Source organism: Onychomys torridus, chromosome 23, assembly GCF_903995425.1.
Source record: "Onychomys torridus chromosome 23, mOncTor1.1, whole genome shotgun sequence".
NCBI lineage: Eukaryota > Metazoa > Chordata > Mammalia > Rodentia > Cricetidae > Onychomys > Onychomys torridus.
In genome coordinates this window covers 40271774-40289993 of record NC_050465.1, presented here as the reverse complement: position 1 = coordinate 40289993, position 18220 = coordinate 40271774, and the positions used below count along the sequence as shown (strand labels likewise).

Here is an 18220-nt window from a genome sequence, read left to right as displayed (position 1 = left end):
ATCTTCAGCCTATAGGCTTAGCGTATCTGACAGACTCATTTGTGAAATAGAATGTTTGACCTCACATTTAGTGAGAGTAGTCCATGTACCAGACAAACCTGAATTCCACCAGTGTCCTGTCATGATTCAGAATTTTAAGTTCTGGAAATTGTTGGTGTTTTTGGAATTCAGCTGTCCATTCTTCTTGGCTTGTGGGTGGCTTCATCTCTTTTATTAAATGCCAGTCTACCATTGAAAGGTTAGATTCCATCATCCTAGTTACTCTTTCACAAATAACTATTTCAGATAATGTTCCACTGCACACCAGAAGCCATGGGTCCAGCTGTTCAGTTGCATTCGAAGGAAGGGACACTGTATCTTTTCCAGATTGCACACGCCACTTCAGTGATGGTAGAATATTGTCCTGGCCTCAGAAGACGCCTGTTGCTAAAGCCACAACCACACTTGTCTTGGCAAGAATCGGTAGTCCTTTGTTTTGTGTCCTGTCTGTCAGTAGTCGATGTTAGGACACTTTGTTGCCCAGTGGCTAACTTTTGGCATAATGAAAGTTAACTCCATATGCTGTTTCTTCAATGCCCAAATCTTCTCTGAAGTAGATTGGTGCTGCCAGGTGCTGCCATGTCTCATAGTCATTAAAAAAAAAAAAAAAAAGAAAAAAATTCTAAGTTATTAAAACATTTTAAATGCCATATTCTGTAGATCTCTGAAGGGTTTGAAGATGACCTGTTTATCTAAAATATATCTCTACTTAGCCTTGAAAACACACCTAATATGACTACAAGTTTGATTATAATGTCTAACTACTAACTTTCATTTCTTTATATCCTAATAGTTGGTAATAATAGCAATCAAGGATTAGCAAACTGCATTACATTGTTAAATGAACTGTATAAGTACAATATCTTGAACAAGATTAAAAATATACGTACAGCATTTTCTAACAATCTCAATCTCAATATATATAATTTGTATACAATATATAAAAATCCAATCCAATGTAAAGTATTTATAACTAGTAATTGTCTTTTAAAAGTAGATTCAATAACCTACCTTTTTATCTATATTGTATCTATATCCTCTCTTTACTTTTCAGAGTAGACTCAAAAAACTACCCTTTATTCTACCATTTTTATGTCTTTTTTTTTAAACAAGAACCTTAAATCTAATCTCCTTTGCTTAGCCCTTTTCCTAACCATTAACAACAACTTGTAACCAACCCTCCTAAACAATAAAAAATTTCCCAAATCCAAAACCCATTGAAAGATCAAAAACCACCTGCTCCACACCGCCTCTTGGGGAATGTGGGCGTTGTGTTCTTAAAATCGCTTCCTGCTGGTTGTGGGTGAAGGCATATTTAGGGGATTCTGAAAAGAAAAATTTTGGGTTAATTGTCAAGTTCTAGGAAAGGTAGCTATCATTTGTTGTCCTGTCTCTGCATGACGCCAAAGTTCAAGGCTTACCTCAAGTCCTTGTTCAAGTAGTCTGGGAACTGGATCTCAGCTAGCCATCTCAAAATTGTTCTGAGCAGTTTGTAGTCCAAAGCTGATCTGTGAGTGATGTTGGTCAGCTTAGCGGTATTATTACTGTCCATGTGGAATTATTGTTGTTGTGGGGCCCCATCATCTTTCTGGAGACTTCAGATTTGAGTTAGGCCTGATCGTGATTTCCTGCAGAAAACTGATGGATACTTGAACACAAAAACATGTATAGGCAGCTAACTGAAGCCTTTTTTCCCTAAAATTAGTTATTACTCTATATGACCATTAATATATCAAGTTTAAAATATATACGTTAATCTTATAAATTTTGATATAAAATTATATCTTTTTTTTTCTCCAGGCAAACTTTATTAACATACAAATAAAGTATCACCACACAGGGTACTCTGACTCTATGTGCTATTCTGCTTATGGATTACCTTTGCTGCAATTAAATCTTTTTTTTTTTTTTTTTTTTTTGGTTTTTTGAGACAGGGTTTCTCTGTGTAGCTTTGGAGCCTGTCCTAGATCTCACTTTGTAGATTAGGCTGGCCTCAAACTCACAGAGATCTGCCTGGCTCTGCCTCCCAAGTGCTGGGCTTAAAGGCGTGCGCCACCACAGCCTGGCCCTTGCTGCAATAAATCTTATATGAGGTGGACTGCAAATGTCTCCATCCTGTAATTCTTTTATTTATTCTTTTAATTTGACGTGTAGGAGTGCTTTGCCTGCAGGTATATATATGCACCATGTGTGTATCCAGTGCCCATGGAAACCAGAGAGCGCATCAGCTCCCTTTGGACTGGGAATTGAACCTGGGTCTTCTTGCAAAAGCAGTTGGTGTTCTTAACTGCTGAGTAAATAAATAACATCAATTCTATTACTTTGGGTTTCTTCTACATCAAATCCTTTAATAGTAGGTACATGAAGGAAACATTGCTTAAAAACCTACCCATAATCTACAAGCCTCATTGTAAAGGCATGTAGCAAGTTTTCATAGGCAGTTTCTCTCTCTCTCTCTCTCTCTCTCTCTCTCTCTCTCTATGTGTGTGTGTGTGTGTGTGTGTATGTATATATATATATAATTTCTAAGCTATGTGTATAAATGTTTTTGCCTGCATTTTTGTATGCTCACCCAATTCTTTTTTTTTTTTTTTTTTGAGACAGAGTTTCTCTGTGTAGCTTTGCGCCTTTCCTGGAACTCACTCTGTAGCCCAGACTACAGATCGGCCTGCCTCTGCCTCCCGCCGAGTGCTGGGATTAAAGGCGTGCCCCACCACCGCCCGGCTGCTCACCACATTCTTGCGGTGCACACAAAGGTCAGATAAGGGCACCAGATACCCTGGAACTAGAGTTAGAGTTAGTTGTGAGGGGCCATGCAGATGCTGGGAATTGAATCTGGGTTCTCCGGAAGAGCAACTAGCTCTTAACCATTGGGTCATCTCTCTAACCCTTCCTAGACAGTTTCTAATGGTGTCTCTTCTGGTTTCCACTGTCTGCCATCTGGACCCCGCCCCTCCCTCGAGACAGGGTCTTTCTGTGTGGTCCTGTCTGTCCTGGCACTCGATCTGGCCTCAAACTCTGGAGATCTGCCTGTCTCCGTCTACCAAGTGCTGGCATTTAAAGGTGTGCGCCAGCCACCACACCCGACTACTGTGTTGTGCCCATGCCCCAGCCCAGGTTTTTTAACAATCTGACCTCTCAGGACACTCAATATTCAACCTTCCAGAGTCAAGTGGAAACCGGCTTTCTTTTCGTTGCTTTTTCTTTTTTTTTTTTTCTTTTAGCGAGGTTTTTGGAAGCCCAGGCTGTCTTCGAACTGGTTGCATAGCAGAGGCTGACCTTGAACTCTGGATCTTCCAGTCCCAGCATTTGTTAATTGCCTCAATAGAATCCAATTTTTTTTTTCCGAGACAGGGTTTCTCTGGGTAGCCCTGGCTTTTCCGGAACTCACTCTGTAGCCCAGGCTGGCCTCGAACTCACAGAGATCCGCCTGGCTCTGCCTCCCGAGTGCTGGGATGACAGGCGTGCGCCACCACCGCCGGGATTAGACTGGGTTTCCCTTGCGGGCGGAGCCGTTCCCCGAAGAACGTCGTCCTTAGGGTGGGGGATTCGCCTGCTTTTTAAAGGAAGCCGCGGCCGGGACCGCGGCCCCGGCCCCGCCCACTCCCATCATGCCCCTCGCGGTTCCATCTAGGTGGCAGCTCGTCGAGTTCCGTGCCAGAGTGCGGCTTGCGTCCCGGTGTGCGCACGCTCAGAGCGCAGCTCCCCTGTTGGTGGGTGGCGGCGGCGGCGAGCGGAAGTCCTTGGGAGCGCCAGTTCCGTCTGTGTGTTCGAGCGGACAAAATGGCGAAGATCGCCAAGACTCACGAAGGTAAGCGGCTTTCGCCTTCCCACGCGCGTCCCCGGCCGCCAGCCTGCCGCGGTCCCCTCTGCTGGCTTTCGGCGTCTTCGCGTGGCCTCTCCGGTCTGGGCCGAGTCCGCGCGGCGGGGCCTGCTCGGCGGCCCGGCGCAGGCCCGCTGCCCGCGTAATGGCGTCCTCTCGCACTCGGGCACCGGCGCTTTGTTCCGCGCCGGCTGCTGGTGTTGCCGAGGTCTCTGGGGCTGGCTCGGGAGGGCTCCGGGGGAGCGAGCGGGGGAGGCGGACGTGGGAGGGGCGTCTCTCGCCCCCCCTGGGCGCTGCCGTTGGCAGTTTGCACCGGGAAAGCCCTGGCTGTCGGCAGCCGCTTTCGGGCTGCTCTTAACGGAGTCGGCTTGGACGCCGGCCTTTATTCCTCCAAACCTCGGGGATGCCGGCGTCTCCAAGCCGCTAGGTGATGTGGTGGTGGTTCGTGCACGAAATGATTCCGGCGTAAAATCGGGTCGCTTACTCCTTGAATCACGTTCGTGTCGTGTTTTTCCTTTGAGGACTGATAGTTGGAGAATCGGACGGGAGAAAGAAAAAAAAAAAACCAAAAGGCAGATTTTTTTTAATCAGTTGCACAAGCTTTCAGGGTACTTGATCATTTTATGGTATACAGAGGAAACACAGTTAGGGTCATCCTGGAATTCCATAAGAAAAGAACCACAGAGAAGACAGGAAGGGATCGAAGTGTGAGAAGTTGAAACCCTGTTTCTTGGTTCCTGGCTTAGAAACCACAATGTACGCTGACAACATGGCCTCTAAGAGCCACTAAACACATCCCTTTTAAGTGTATATGGTCTAGTATGGGAGGTAACAAAATAAGGATATCGGAAATTTGACAGTTTGATAGGGAAACAGATGTGCGAATCTTAATTTTCTTAGGAAATCAAAGGAATGTGTACGGAGAAGTAAAGCCAGTACTTTCTGAGAAGCTTGGTAACGGAACCGTTAATCTTATGCTTTAGTTATTTTTGAGAGGTGGTGACGCGGCGCTGATCTAAAAGGATCAATCAGTTTTAAATTAGGGGAGGACGTCTGAGCACTTGGGAACATCGTGTAACAAGGCGGTGCGTCGTGGAAGATGCGAATGAACCGTTGCTGTGGTAGGTGTAAGGAAGGAATTCGGATCTGAATCTGGAGAGTGCTTAGGACCAAAAGGTGATGATAGTTGGGATATTTGAGAAGCTGAAAGTGTCGACACCTTTTAAAGCCAGAAATGTTTTGGTGTTACTCTTTGCCTTTAGACTATCTCAGACATTGTTGGCAAAGTAATTAGAAAATTTAAAAATGTTTCTGTTTTTGTTCTGTCCGAGGTAGGTTATTTAATTTATTTTATTTTTTTTTCATTCTGGGGAACCAGTGACTTTATTGGGCTTGCAGAGCATGGAGTGAGGGGGAGGGGTTTACTGACAGGAGCGTGGTTGACACCAAAGCAGCCAGTCCCACTGCGAAGTTTCACTGTCCGTGATGGCCTTTCCATAGCAGCATAGATGGAGCCCCATCCTCTAAAATGTTGTTTGCTTATGGGTTTTGTAGCTTTGATTGTTGGCTTATTGATATCTTCCATGTAGCATACCCCTGTTAAGATGAATGTAAAGTTTTTGGTTTTGCCTTTTCATTGTAGAAGCTCCAGCTAAACTTGTTGGTTGGTTAGTTGTAGTTCATTAGCAGAAATTGGTATTTTTATAAAAATGTACAAATGCTGTTTGAAAGCAGGTTACTGTATGTCACAGCTAGGTACAAGTTAGAAGGTGATAGTCCCTCCTTCCTACCCAGACAGTCCTCTGTAGACCTGGCTGTCTTGGAACTCCCTCTGTAGACCAGGCTGACTTTGAACTCACAGAGATCCACCTACCTCTGTCTCCAAAGTGCTGGGATTAAAGGTGTGCACCACCACTGCCTGGCAGGGTGATAACTTTTTAGTAGAACTGTATACAGCATTTGCATGGCCTCTTTTTCCCTTATGACATTTTCCTGGAGAATATAGTTTTTGTCTGTTTTGTTTAGTTTAGTTTTGTTTGAGACAGGGTTTCCCTGTGAGTTTCACCTGCTGCTGCCTCCCAAGTGCTGGGATTAAAGGCATGTGCCACACCACCTTCAAGAATATAGGTTTTTACAGGTGTCTTTGTTTTGTTTTGTTTTGTTTTTTTGTTTTTCGAGACAGGGTTTCTCTGTGTAGCTTTGTGCCTTTCCTGGGACTCACTTGGTAGCCCAGGCTGGCCTCGAACTCACAGAGATCCACCTGGCTCTGCCTCCCAAGTGCTGGGATTACAGGCGTGCGCCACCACTGCCCGGCTACAGTTGTCTTTAAGCCATTTCTATACCATGGAGCAAAATTAGTTGCTTTTCCTGAGGACTATGGCCCTCAGTAAAAAAAATTTGTTTTTCGAGACAGGGTTTCTCTGTGTAGCTTTGTGCCTTTCCTAGAACTCACTCTGTAGCCCAGGCTGGCCTTGAACTTAGAGGTTCTCCTGCCTCTGCCTCCCGAGTGCTGGAATTAAAGGTGTGTGCCACCAATGCCTGGCTGTAAAAATATTTTTATTGTCTTAGAATAGTTGTCTTTGGTGTGGGATGGTTGAGATGGGGTTTATCTGTGTAGCCTTGGCTGTCTTGGACCTTGCTCTGTAGACCAGGTGGGCTGGCCTCAACTCAAAAAGATCCTCATGCCTTTGCCTCCCCAGTGCTGGGGCTAAAGGTGTGCACCACCACTGCCCTCCACCCCTTTTTAAGACAGAATTTCTCTCTAGCCCTGGCTATCCTGGAACTCACTCTGTAGATCAGGCTAGTCTTGAGCTTTGTTTTGTTTTTGTTTTTCTTTTTGAGACAGAATTACGTCTCTCCATTATGTAGTTCTGTCTAACCAGGAATTCTCTTGGTAGACTAGGCTGGTCTCTTAAGACATTCATTAACTTGCCTCTACTTCCCAAGTGCTGGGATCAAAGGTGTACATCATCATGTGCCTGGCTAAAATAGTGTTTTTGAAAGTTTTTTATACTTACATTTGCTTTGCAGAGTTCAGAGGATAACTTGCAAGAGTCTGTTCCCTCTTTCCATGATATAGGTTTGTCAGGCTTGGCAGGAAGCACATTCACCCTTAATCAGAATAACCTCATTAAAGTTTTTCTTCTAATATTGTTTTACACAAGAATTATATATGCCTTGAGCCGGGTAGTGGTGGCGCTCGGGAGGCAGAGGCAGGTGGATCTCTGTGAGTTTGAGGCCAGCCTGGTTTACAGAGCTAGTCCAGGATAGGCTCCAAAGCTACAGAAAAACCCTGTCTCAAAAAACAAAACAAAACAAAAATTATATGCCTTGATAGCTCTAGTATCTGGTCAATAATAGGTATTCAAGTGTTAAATCAACATTTATTTGATAGATTAACATATGTTGGATTTTATTATTTTTGGGGAAAGGTTTGTTGTAGTCCAAACTGGCCTTGAGATTGTAGGCATATGTGAATCCACACCCAGGATGGTTTTTTGTTTTTGTTTTTTTTTTTTTTTTTAACTACTTAGGCATACCCATGGTTTTATGGGAAAAGCGTCACATAAACAGGATATTTGTTTTTTATTTTGATTTTCTCTTTATATTTATTTATTGTGTGTTTATGTATTCTTGAGTCTATCCATGTGGAAGTTAGAGACAGTTTGGGATTAAACAGGTCTTCAGGAGTGCTTTGAGTGCCTTTAGCTGCTGAGCCATCTTGCAGGACTTCTCTTTTGTTTTGAATGAAATGACTGTATACCCATGGCTGGCTGGTTACTCTGTATGTTTGGTTTTTTGATTTGTTTTTGTTTTTTCCAGACAGGGTTTCTCCATATAACCCTTGGTTGACCTGGATCTCTGGCCTCTAAGTCAGAGGTTTGCTTTTTTTCTGCCTCTGGAGTGCTGGCATTAATAAAGGCCTCACCGGCCTCACTTTGTATCTTAAACTGGCCTCAAACTTGGAGGAATTCTTTGGCTTATGAACACTGGGATTTTTGGCATGTATCACTATACCTTTAAGATCTCTCCCTCTTCCATCTCTCCCTCTCTTCATCTCTTCCCCTCTCCCTTTTCACCCTCCCCGCTCCCTTCAGCTGGGGATTAAACCTTAGGATTCTGTAGTTTTTGCTACAGAAACATTTACCATTGAATTATACCCTTACTTTGAAAATTGGCATTTTAAAACTCAGTTTTAGTACATCTATTTGGTCAGACAGGTAGGCAGTAGCTTATAGTTTTGAGAACCTTCTGCATTGAGAGGAAAAGTTGGTTTAGCATCAGATTTGGAAGGCTTTAGAAACTGCAAGATTTCATTTTGGTTTCTCAGTAAGTATAGAATAAAGTGCCATCTTCCTTCCCCCAAATAAGTTACTATTTATTTGTGTGTGTTTGTGTGTGTGTATGCATCCACGCAAGCAAGTATGTGTGTTATATATGTATGTGTGTAGGCACCCCCACTTGTGCATACAGTCACAGATGCTTATGGAGGTCAAAGGGAGACAGTTGGGCTTATTTCTTTGAGCAGGGTATCTTACTGAACCTGGAGCTATGCTGGTCACCAGCGCCCTAACATCCCCTCCCTCCTTCTCTGGACTGCAGTTGCAGATATATGCATGACTATGCCCAGTCTTCTTAACATGGCTTTTGGGTTTGAATGAACTTAGGTCCTAAGCAAGCATTCTTACTGGCTGAGCCATCTCTCCATCCCACAGATGACTTTTGTGTTTTAAGAAAGTCATTGAATCATTTCATTGGAGGCAGTCATTCTTTGGTTATTGGAGTAATTGAGAATGGGACTTGGATTTGAATTTACTGGGGTAACTCAATATCCCTGAGTGCTGGGATTACAGGCGTACATCACCACCACCCGGCATCTTGTTTATTTTTAAAGTAATGGCTACCACTTGAATCTTAGAAGGGAAATGACTATTTTTGTATAGAAATAGGTTATGGTTGTGTCTTCCTTATTTGGAAATGTTCCCTTACTTTTTTTTGGCCTTTTTTCTGTTTTGTTTGAAGGGTCTCCTTCATTGCTCATATCTACTTCCTTCCAGAGTCTGATAGAAGTGGTAGTTGTGATTCCTTCAAAAGCTTAAATCAGAGCCACACTCATCTTTGATTCTAGCACTCAAAAGGCAGAGGCAGGCCAAACTCTTGAGGTCAAGGATAGCCAAGGCTACCTAGTGAGACCCTGTCAAAATAACCCTTTCCTCCAGAAAAACCAACCAACAGCAACAACAAACCCCAAACTTAATTCTAGTGGTTCTGCTTGAAACCCTAGTATTTGTGAGGCCAGGTAAGGAAGATTTCACACAAGTTGAGGCCAGCCTGTGTACATTGTAAAAATTCCAGGTCAGTCAAGGGTTACATGGGAGACCTGTCTCAAAACATACACACAAAAGCACAAACTACCACCCAAGTAAAGTGTTAGGTGCATAGTGTGAAGGAGAAAAGCCTTGAGTATTTCAGAAAAGAGCACTGATGTTAGCCAGTTCTCCTAACTACCACATGTTAGCCAGTTCTCCCAACTACCAAGAGGTCTACTAGTATTCCTCTAGGACATACTAGAGGCACTAAAACAGTACCAGGCATAAATAGAGTGGGTAGAGATTTAAATTTTTTTCCTAAGCACATTCTCTATCATTCTGTATGTACTTCAACTATCCTTCCCCTCCCCTCCCCTCCCTTCCCCTCCTCTCTCCTCCCTTCCCCCCCTTTCCGCTCCCTTTCCCCTTCTTCCCCCATCTGTCTCTCTGTCTTTCTCTGTCTCTCTCGTTACATAGCCCTAACTGTCCAGGAACTCACTATGTAGACCTGGTGGATGGCCCCACACTCACAGAGCCCCACCTGCCTCTGCTCTCCCTCCTCCCAAGTGCTGTAATTAAACGCATATACCACCACATACTCAGTTTTTAAATTTTAAAATATAAATATTAATCAAAAGAGATAATAGTGTCCGGGCGGTGGTGGCGCACGCCTGTAATCCCAGCACTCGGGAGGCAGAGGCAGGTGGATCTCTGTGAGTTCGAGGCCAGCCTGGTCTACAGAGTGAGTTCCAGGACAGGCTCCAAAGCTACAGAGAAACCCTATCTCAAAAAACTAGGGGGGGAAAAAGATAACAAAAAACAAACCAGGAAAATGTAGCTCAAATTAGGTTATTCTGACAGTGCTTCTCTTCTTCTGGGTTTCTGGAGTTACAAATTGGGAGTTGTTATACTTGTTTATGTAGTGCTAGGAAGTTTCATTCTAGTACACCCAATTAGAGTGAATTGAAGAGAAAACTAAAGAGTGCTGGCCATGCTAAGTCACATATGTAATCTTAGCAGTTAGGAATTTGATCCCAGGAACTCATGTAGAAAGATGCATAAAAGTGGATGTATAACCTCAAATACTCTTACTGCAAGATGGAAAACAAAAACAGGAGAATTGGCTAGAAGGTTTGGGGCTAGCTAACCTGGAACCTACTGTACAGTTGTGAAGCAGGCCTTGACCTAGCAAGTAGAAGGAGATGGCTTACCAACAGGTTTGTCATCTGCTGGGCCATTTTGCTGGCTGTACTGTGCTCAGTTTAATGCTTTTTTATACTTAATCTTAGCCAAAAGGCAGGGAAGTGATTCATACTGTTGGTTTTATAGCTCTAATAATGGGTTTTATTTTGTGCTATAATACATGAGGCTGAGTATCAGATTATACAATGCTCAGCAAGTTATGCACCATTGAATTATGTCTCTAGATCAATTCTGGTAGTGGTAAGTTTAAATAATTGTGAGTATATCTCTGGTCCCTGGTGAACATCAACAGTTTAATTTTTTTGGCTGCCAGAGATGGCTCACCAAGTCACTTGCACACAAACTTAATGACTTCAGTTTGATTCCTAGAACATGTAAAGGTAGGAGAGAACCCAGTTTTCAAGTGTCTGATCTCTACACATTTGTACAAGTGCCGCACATGCTAATAATAAATACATATTTTAGTGTAATTTTTCAGTTAGGGGAAGGTTTAGAATTTCTCAATTAATTTTGATAGCCCATTCTAATGGTTAGTGTAAGTTGTAGTTGATGACACAGTAAATCAGATCTTTGGGTTTCTGTCATCTGTTGAGGTAAGGGATGAAATAGATGTGTAGATGGACTACTCTTTTAACCTCTTTCATGGTCAAGTTACTTAATAAGGTCTTATTAAGAGCTCTTTAGAATATGAAATTGTTTGTTTTCTTTCTTACAGATATTGAAGCACAGATTCGAGAAATCCAGGGCAAGAAGGCAGCTCTTGATGAAGCCCAAGGAGTGGGCCTTGATTCCACAGGTTATTATGACCAAGAAATTTATGGTGGAAGTGACAGCAGGTTTGCTGGATACGTGACATCAATTGCTGCAACTGAACTTGAAGATGTAAGTTGTAAGAGGCAAGGTTTTCATTTTTGCTTTTGTTTTTGAAAAAGTTAAGAAACAGGGGATTTTTCTGTTTGAGTTGCATGGTTAAAAGGACAGAGGACCTCATTCCCCCTGCTGTGTAATCCTAGCTGACCTGGAACTGGTTATGTAGACTGGCCATGCTTGGCCTCAAACTGTCTTGTCTTCCAGCTGCTGGGACTGAAGGTGGTTACTCCCCATTTTTTGATACAGTTTTTCAGGATCTGCCTATTTTTTGCCTTTTGAATGCTGGAGCCTTCTCCATGCCCTCAGATACTTCCTGAAGTGCTCAGTTTTGATCTCTCCCTACCTCCCCAAGACAGGGTTTCTTTGTGTAGCCCTGGCTGTTCTGAAACTCATTTTATAGATTGGGTTGGCCTTGAACGCACAGATGTTCCATTTTGACTGAACAAAAATAGAACATCAAAGGTTTTTATGTAAATTCTACGTAGCTTTTCTTTTGACCATCTCAAACATTCAAATTTGGTGAAATAGCTATTTAATCTGTTTTGCATGATTACAATTAGACAAAATTTATACAGATTATCAAACTTGCTGTTGATGATGTTTTGTTTTGAGACAGGATCTCATTATATAACCTTAGTTGGCCTTCAACTCACCATGTAGACCATGCCTCTTAAGTGCTGGGATTAAATGTGTGCCCCTAGTGCTCCCCCCCACCTCACCCCGCCCCAGTGCCTGGCTCAAACTGATTATTTTTGTAAAATTCAAGTCACATCTTTGTCACTGGCACTTTTTCCCCTTGGTAGAAAGGTGTTTATGTGATTGTCCCAAAGATGAAATTCTAGAGGCTGATGGGAGACTAGTGTTTGCAGAGGATGTCCCCTACCCTCTGTGTATGTGCATGTGTGCGTGTGAGACAGTGTTAGTTCATACTGTCCCTAACCGAGTGCTAGGATTAGGAATTCAGTGTTGGCACTACCACCCTTGTCCTAGCACGCCATTCTCCTGCATGTTCTAGAAGCTAAGAAACAAGTGTCTTCATTTTAAAGTGAATTTATGGATACGATTTCTTGAGAGTTAACAAGCTGTACACTTTTTATACTAGAAAAGAAAGAGCATATGTTGCTGTGTAAGCATACTGTTAAGGAAGTCAGTACAGTTGATAACAGTTACTGTTCACTCATTTCTGTGATTGAATACAGTGAAGAGTCTGAAATCAACCATGAGTTAGACATTGTTAAGTTGTGGCGTTTTGTCTAACTTTGGGGTGTTCCATTGCAGGATGACGATGACTACTCATCATCTACAAGCTTGCTTGGCCAGAAGAAGCCGGGGTATCACGCCCCTGTGGCGTTGCTTAATGACATACCGCAGTCAACAGAACAGGTGACTTCAGAGTCGATTCAGTCCACAAACACGGACTGAGGTCTAGTGGAAGCACAGACGTTTTAGCAGTCAGTTCTGAGACTATTTTGAGAGAAGAGCTGACTTGGGAGAGTCAGAAAGAACTATTTTGTAAAGGCGATCATTCATGAAGCGTTGACTTCTGTAAACTGATCAGCCACACACACTTTTTCTTTCTTTTTTTTATATTTTTTATTTTTTTGCAGTTGTAACCATTTTTAAGTTCATAATTCAGTGGCATGAATTACATTCAAGATATTAATTACACTCATGATATTCATTACATTAATGCTATTAATTACATTTGTGGTATTCATTGATTACATTCGCAGTATTCATTCAATAACTATATTTATGATATTAATTACATTAATTGTACTGATTTATTACATTCATGATATTATGTCCTGATACTGCTATCCATTTGTGGGGCTTTTCCATCACATAAAACAGAGATTCTGTACTTAGGAAATCATTACTCTACATTCCTTTCTTATCCATCTTGAGATAATGTCTAGTCTTCTGTCTCTATGAATGTATATAGTCTATATATTTCATGTAATACAATTCTATAGTATTTGTCCTTTTTTTTTTTGTTTGTTTGTTTGTTTGTTTTTCAAGACAAGGTTTCTCTGTGTAGCTTTGCTCCCGAGTGCTGGGATTAATTAAAGGCGTGTGCTACCAACGCCCAGCTGTCCTTTTTTAATGTAAAACATTTTATGTATAACTGCGAGAGAAATAACACACAGATAGCTTGAACATTAAAAACAGGTCATAATTCAAAAGTCCAGAGTTATTTGAAACTGGAAAATATTTTCTCTGTAGAAAATAGTAAAAATGATAACATTTTTACATAAATGGTTTGTTTATTTGATGTGTGTCTGGTGGGGAGGTATTGGCCATGTGATAGAGTGGGCATTAAATGAGACTATCCTTTTTCCAGTATGACCCATTTGCTGAACACCGTCCTCCAAAGATTGCAGACCGGGAAGATGAGTACAAAAAGCATAGGCGGACCATGATAATTTCCCCAGAGCGTCTTGATCCTTTTGCAGATGGTAATTTTTTCCCACTTTTCTATAAGTATTCAGAAATTTATTTTAATTAAGTTGTCTTTAGCCCTTTGATTTTTTTTGGCATGCTTATGAATTTGCTTTTGTTTTTTTAAAGACCCCCTTATAGATTTGTATAGATTTGGTTGAAGTCACAGATGCCATAGTCTTCATCTTTATAATGCAAGTTTTCTTTCCAGGTAGAAGGACAAGAAAATAATGAGCCAATGCCATAGAAACGCAAAGGGTTAAAGGTTTTTCTTTTACTTTTGTTTTGGGTACTCTTGGTATACTTTGAACAAATGTGGTTTTCTGCTCAAAATACTATCAAATTATTGCAAGTTTCCATTCCAAATTCTAGAGTTTTGAATTGTTACTTTTGAGAAATTGTTTCTCACACTAGAGTCCCCTCATAGCCTTAAAGCTTAGTAAATGCACCTACTTTGCTCTATGCAAATGTGTAGTTAAAACAGAAGTTACGTACAAAGACTTTGGTGTCTGTAATAGTTGGAGTCTGTTTTGCTAATTGTAGTGTGCAAGGGGCATAGTGAGCCTGATGGAAGCTCTCCTCGGGTGCGTGAGTGAGTCCCACCCTCAAAACTAAGTGCCTGGTTAAAATAGATCTGCTGCAGGTTCACAAGGTAGACTTTCAGCCTGCATGAACTAATAGGGATATTCTTTTCTTTACTTGCATAATTGTAATTGATTTAAACATGTATGTCAGAATTCACAGGCCCATACTAACTGTCCTTAATTTCTTTCCTACAGCAGTACTGCTATATGCCAGTCCTGTCTGCATTCTTAAGGGTGCAGTTCAACACATCCTCTCTAGATTATGGTGAAAAAGTATTCCAAAGGAAGTCTTATCAGAGCTAGTGTCAGAAAGAATGACACTACCAATTGGGCATGATCGTCAGCATAGGAGATGTCTTAGAACTTTATTATTTTGTCCTAAATTTTAATGCTATACTACTTGTATAGCTAATTATCACATTTCTAAAGCATAGTGTGCCTTTGTTGATCTTGTTATATAATGTTTGGGCTTCTTTAAGATATTTTGCAGTTTGAAAAGCAAATACTGAAACTTGAATCAAGAGACTAACACATCTCTTTGTACACCACTTTTCTTTTGTGTGCATTGTAATAACTGGTAGAAACAATATATCTTAAGTAATATATTTCCAGTTGTAATTGTACTTTCTAAGAAATAGAATTATATTTTGGGTCAAGAAAGAAATTTTAAAAAGCATGAAGCCCTTTTTAGTAATGTGACATGAGAGTAAGATTGTAGGTATATTAGATTTTCTGAGTTACAACTGTTTAGATCACTGTATGGAGAACTTAGGTAGTCAGTTACTGTAGTCAGGATTTTAACAGCTTGCAACAGGTAATGTTTTGAATATAAATATCTTTCCAGAGTGTTACTAATGGCAAAGAGATAATTTTCTAGGCTTCTATTCTGCTGCTTGAAGTGAGAACTGCTGATGGAGACAAAGGCACGAAAGTGTACGTATTCCGGATTAGCAACCCAGGAACCCATCACTTCTGAAGACTCTAAACTCTGCTGTCATTTGCTTTATCTATGCATTAAAATAATTGTTTTAAACTGCTGTAGATATGTTTGTGTTCAAACAGGTTAAATTGGTCAGCAAACTCAATAAAAAGTAAGATGTATAATTATCAAAGTTTTCCACCAAAAATAAATTAAATGATTATGAAATAACATAATATTAGAGCAGGGCAGAGAAATCAGTTGAACCTAATATCCTTTATTTATTGTACTCTTGTCCTGTTGCTGTTCTTTTCTGCAGGAGGGAAGACCCCTGACCCTAAAATGAATGCCAGAACTTACATGGATGTTATGCGGGAACAACACCTGACCAAGGAAGAGGTAGGAACTCACTTCTCAGCGTCATGGCTGTGAAGTGATTGAAGAGAGCTGGAGAGAAATTGTTTATAGTTTAGTTTTGTGTTCACAGCAATTTTCTTTCCCTTGAGACGGGGTTTCTCTGTGTAGCCCTGACTGTCCTGGAACTCACTCTGTAGACTAGGGTGGTCTTGAACTCACAAAGATCCTCTTGCCTCTGCCTCTTGAGTGCTGAGATTAAGGGTGTGTGCCACCACCAAGCATTGTTTCTTCTTTTTTTTTTTTTTTTCTGTGAACTCAGAGAACCACATGCCTTTGCCTCCCGAGAGGTGTAGTGCTGGCATTAAAGGTCTATGCCACTGCTGCCCGGCATTTTTTTTGAAAAATGGTCTTATGTAGCCCTGGCTGGCCTAAAACTCATTTCTGCCTATCAGGTGCTGGAATTAAAGGTGAGAACAAGCATGATTGGACTGTAGTATTTCATTTGTAAAAATTACAAATTTAGTTAAAAAAATTATCCCAGAATTAGATCACCTTTGAAACTTGATATTTTGATTTTTCTGGAGCTCTTTGGTCACCTCTGTGTGTGTATGTGCTTGGGGAGGTATGTAGGGAGTTTAGTATACCTCAGGGAGCTAGGGGGTCACATTAGTTCTTAAAGAATCCCTGCTGCTCGTTTGGTTTGGATGTAGATCAAGAATTCTGAGTAATCTTTCTGGCTTACTAATTCTGTGTTAACACAAAAGCAGTGCTGGGTAGCTAACCTCAACTGGTTTTTGTAATTTTTGCTTCATCACATGTATTTATTTGTGTGTATATGCTTATGCCATGGTATATTCCATGGTTGATGGGGGCAGAGGGCAGCTGGCAGAAGGCAGTTCTGTTCTACTCAGGGACCTACTCAGTGTGTCCCAGGGACCAAATGTAGGTGTCAGGCTTAGTGACAGCTGCTTTTCCCTGCTGAGCCATCTTGCTGTCCCCAGTCTTTTATTTACTGACTAGAGATTTTACTTTACAGTAAGATCTGTTTCACTAGCTTTAAAGTGTTGGCTGTTAAATCCTAGAGTTGCTTATATACTGTTTAGGAAGAAAGACAGTGCTGTGGAACTGCAAATACAAAATAGCAAAGATAAGGAACGGTACCAGAACTAGGAACAGGAAAGAAAATGAGTGGAATACTAAGCAACTTACTAAATAGAAATGAGTGCACTAGTGGCATAAAAACGACAGAATTCTTCCTCTTCCCGTTTTTGATGCTGGGAATTGAACAGAATCTCAGGCATACTTGGTACCTGTGAGTTTCTTCCTCTAATGAAACAACGTGAAAGATAAGTATTCTGCTCTTCCTAATGTTTTTCAGAGAGAAATTAGGCAACAACTAGCAGAAAAAGCTAAAGCTGGAGAACTAAAAGTCGTCAATGGGGCAGCAGCATCCCAGCCCCCCTCAAAACGGAAGCGGCGCTGGGACCAGACGGCTGACCAGACTCCTGGCGCCACTCCCAAAAAGCTGTCAAGTTGGGATCAGGCAGAGGTAATTTCTCCTTTTTATTGCGTTTTAAAATCTTTCTTCATGGAGTGGTTTAAGGGACAGAGGTTTATTTTCTCATTTATGGAGGGTCAGAGTCCGGATCTTACTGCTAGCAGGGTGCTCTCTAGTGAGAACACTTTGTCACTGTTTTCTCATAACTCTTTTCTGTCAGTCTTGCAAGGATTCCATTTTCTTGTCCCTTTTGATCTCATTTAACCCTGAATATGACCAATCTCTGACTGCAGTCACATCAGATGTTACAACCCCAGTACCCGAATGGGGCAGGGGCCTTGTTCATTCCATATGCTGAGGAATGGACTGTTCTCTTTGAGCTTTAGCGCCCTGTCTTTCTGTCTTCTTTCCTTCCTTCCTTCCTTCCTTCCTTCCTTCCTTCCTTCCTTCCTTCCTTCCTTCCTTTCATTCATTCACGAGGCTTTGTCTTATAGCCTTGGCTACCCTGGAACTTGCTGTATAGACCAGGGTAGCCCCACTCTGAGATTGATCCACCAAGTGCTGGGATTAAAGGCGTGCACCACTACCACCTGGCAGAGTCAATGTTGTTAGCTCTGAGGTATTTCTCCCACCCTCCTTCTTGCCCTCCTTTTTCTTTTCTCTGTTTTTTTTTTTAAGATAGGGTTAGATGGGGTCTTGTTGTTTAGCCCTGGCTTGCCTTAAACTTGATATTTAGACCAGGCTGGCTTTGAACATACAGAGATCTGTCTCCTGTGTCCCCAGAGCTGGGATAAAGGTGTGTGCAGTCTGTCCACTTCCATTCCTTAGACTTGTATATTTGTCTCAGTTGGACAGGTTTGGATATTTAATAGGTATTTCTTTTTTTGTTTCTTTGTCTTTGAGATAGGGTCTCATGTAGCCTGGCTCACCCTTTTTATTGATTGATTTTTTTAATTACATTCATGGTATTCATTAATTACACTCATGATATTAAGTAATTTGTGGTATTCATTACATTCACAGTATTCATTCAATAATTATATTTATGATATTCATTGATTACATTAATTGTATTGATTTATTACAGTCATGATATTATGTCCTGATATATCCATTTGTGGGGCTTTTCCATCACACAAAACAGAGCTGTACTTAAGAAATCATTGCTCTATATTC

The 18220-nt window shown here is 41.4% G+C and overlaps 1 protein-coding gene and 1 long non-coding RNA gene across 3 annotated transcripts in view; one reads left to right on the top strand and one right to left on the bottom strand.

The window, feature by feature from the left end:
- Positions 1-594: 594 nt before the first annotated feature.
- LOC118573260 lies at positions 595-1493 on the bottom strand. Its single transcript, XR_004943603.1, has 3 exons — positions 1461-1493; positions 1276-1364; positions 595-622 (listed from the first exon to the last, which is right to left on the bottom strand). It is a non-coding gene; the product is annotated as an uncharacterized LOC118573260 (long non-coding RNA).
- Positions 1494-3706: 2213 nt separating this feature from the next.
- Sf3b1 (splicing factor 3b subunit 1) overlaps positions 3707-18220 on the top strand; it is a 43883-nt gene continuing 29369 nt past the window's right edge. Inside the window, exons 1-6 of one of the 2 annotated variants that reach the window (XM_036172914.1) lie at positions 3707-3850; positions 11090-11256; positions 12523-12627; positions 13589-13703; positions 15509-15588; positions 16925-17095. In XM_036172914.1, coding sequence (XP_036028807.1) covers positions 3823-3850; positions 11090-11256; positions 12523-12627; positions 13589-13703; positions 15509-15588; positions 16925-17095 — 666 coding nt within the window. In that variant the 5' untranslated portion in view covers positions 3707-3822. The other variant, XM_036172915.1, reaches the window with a different exon arrangement.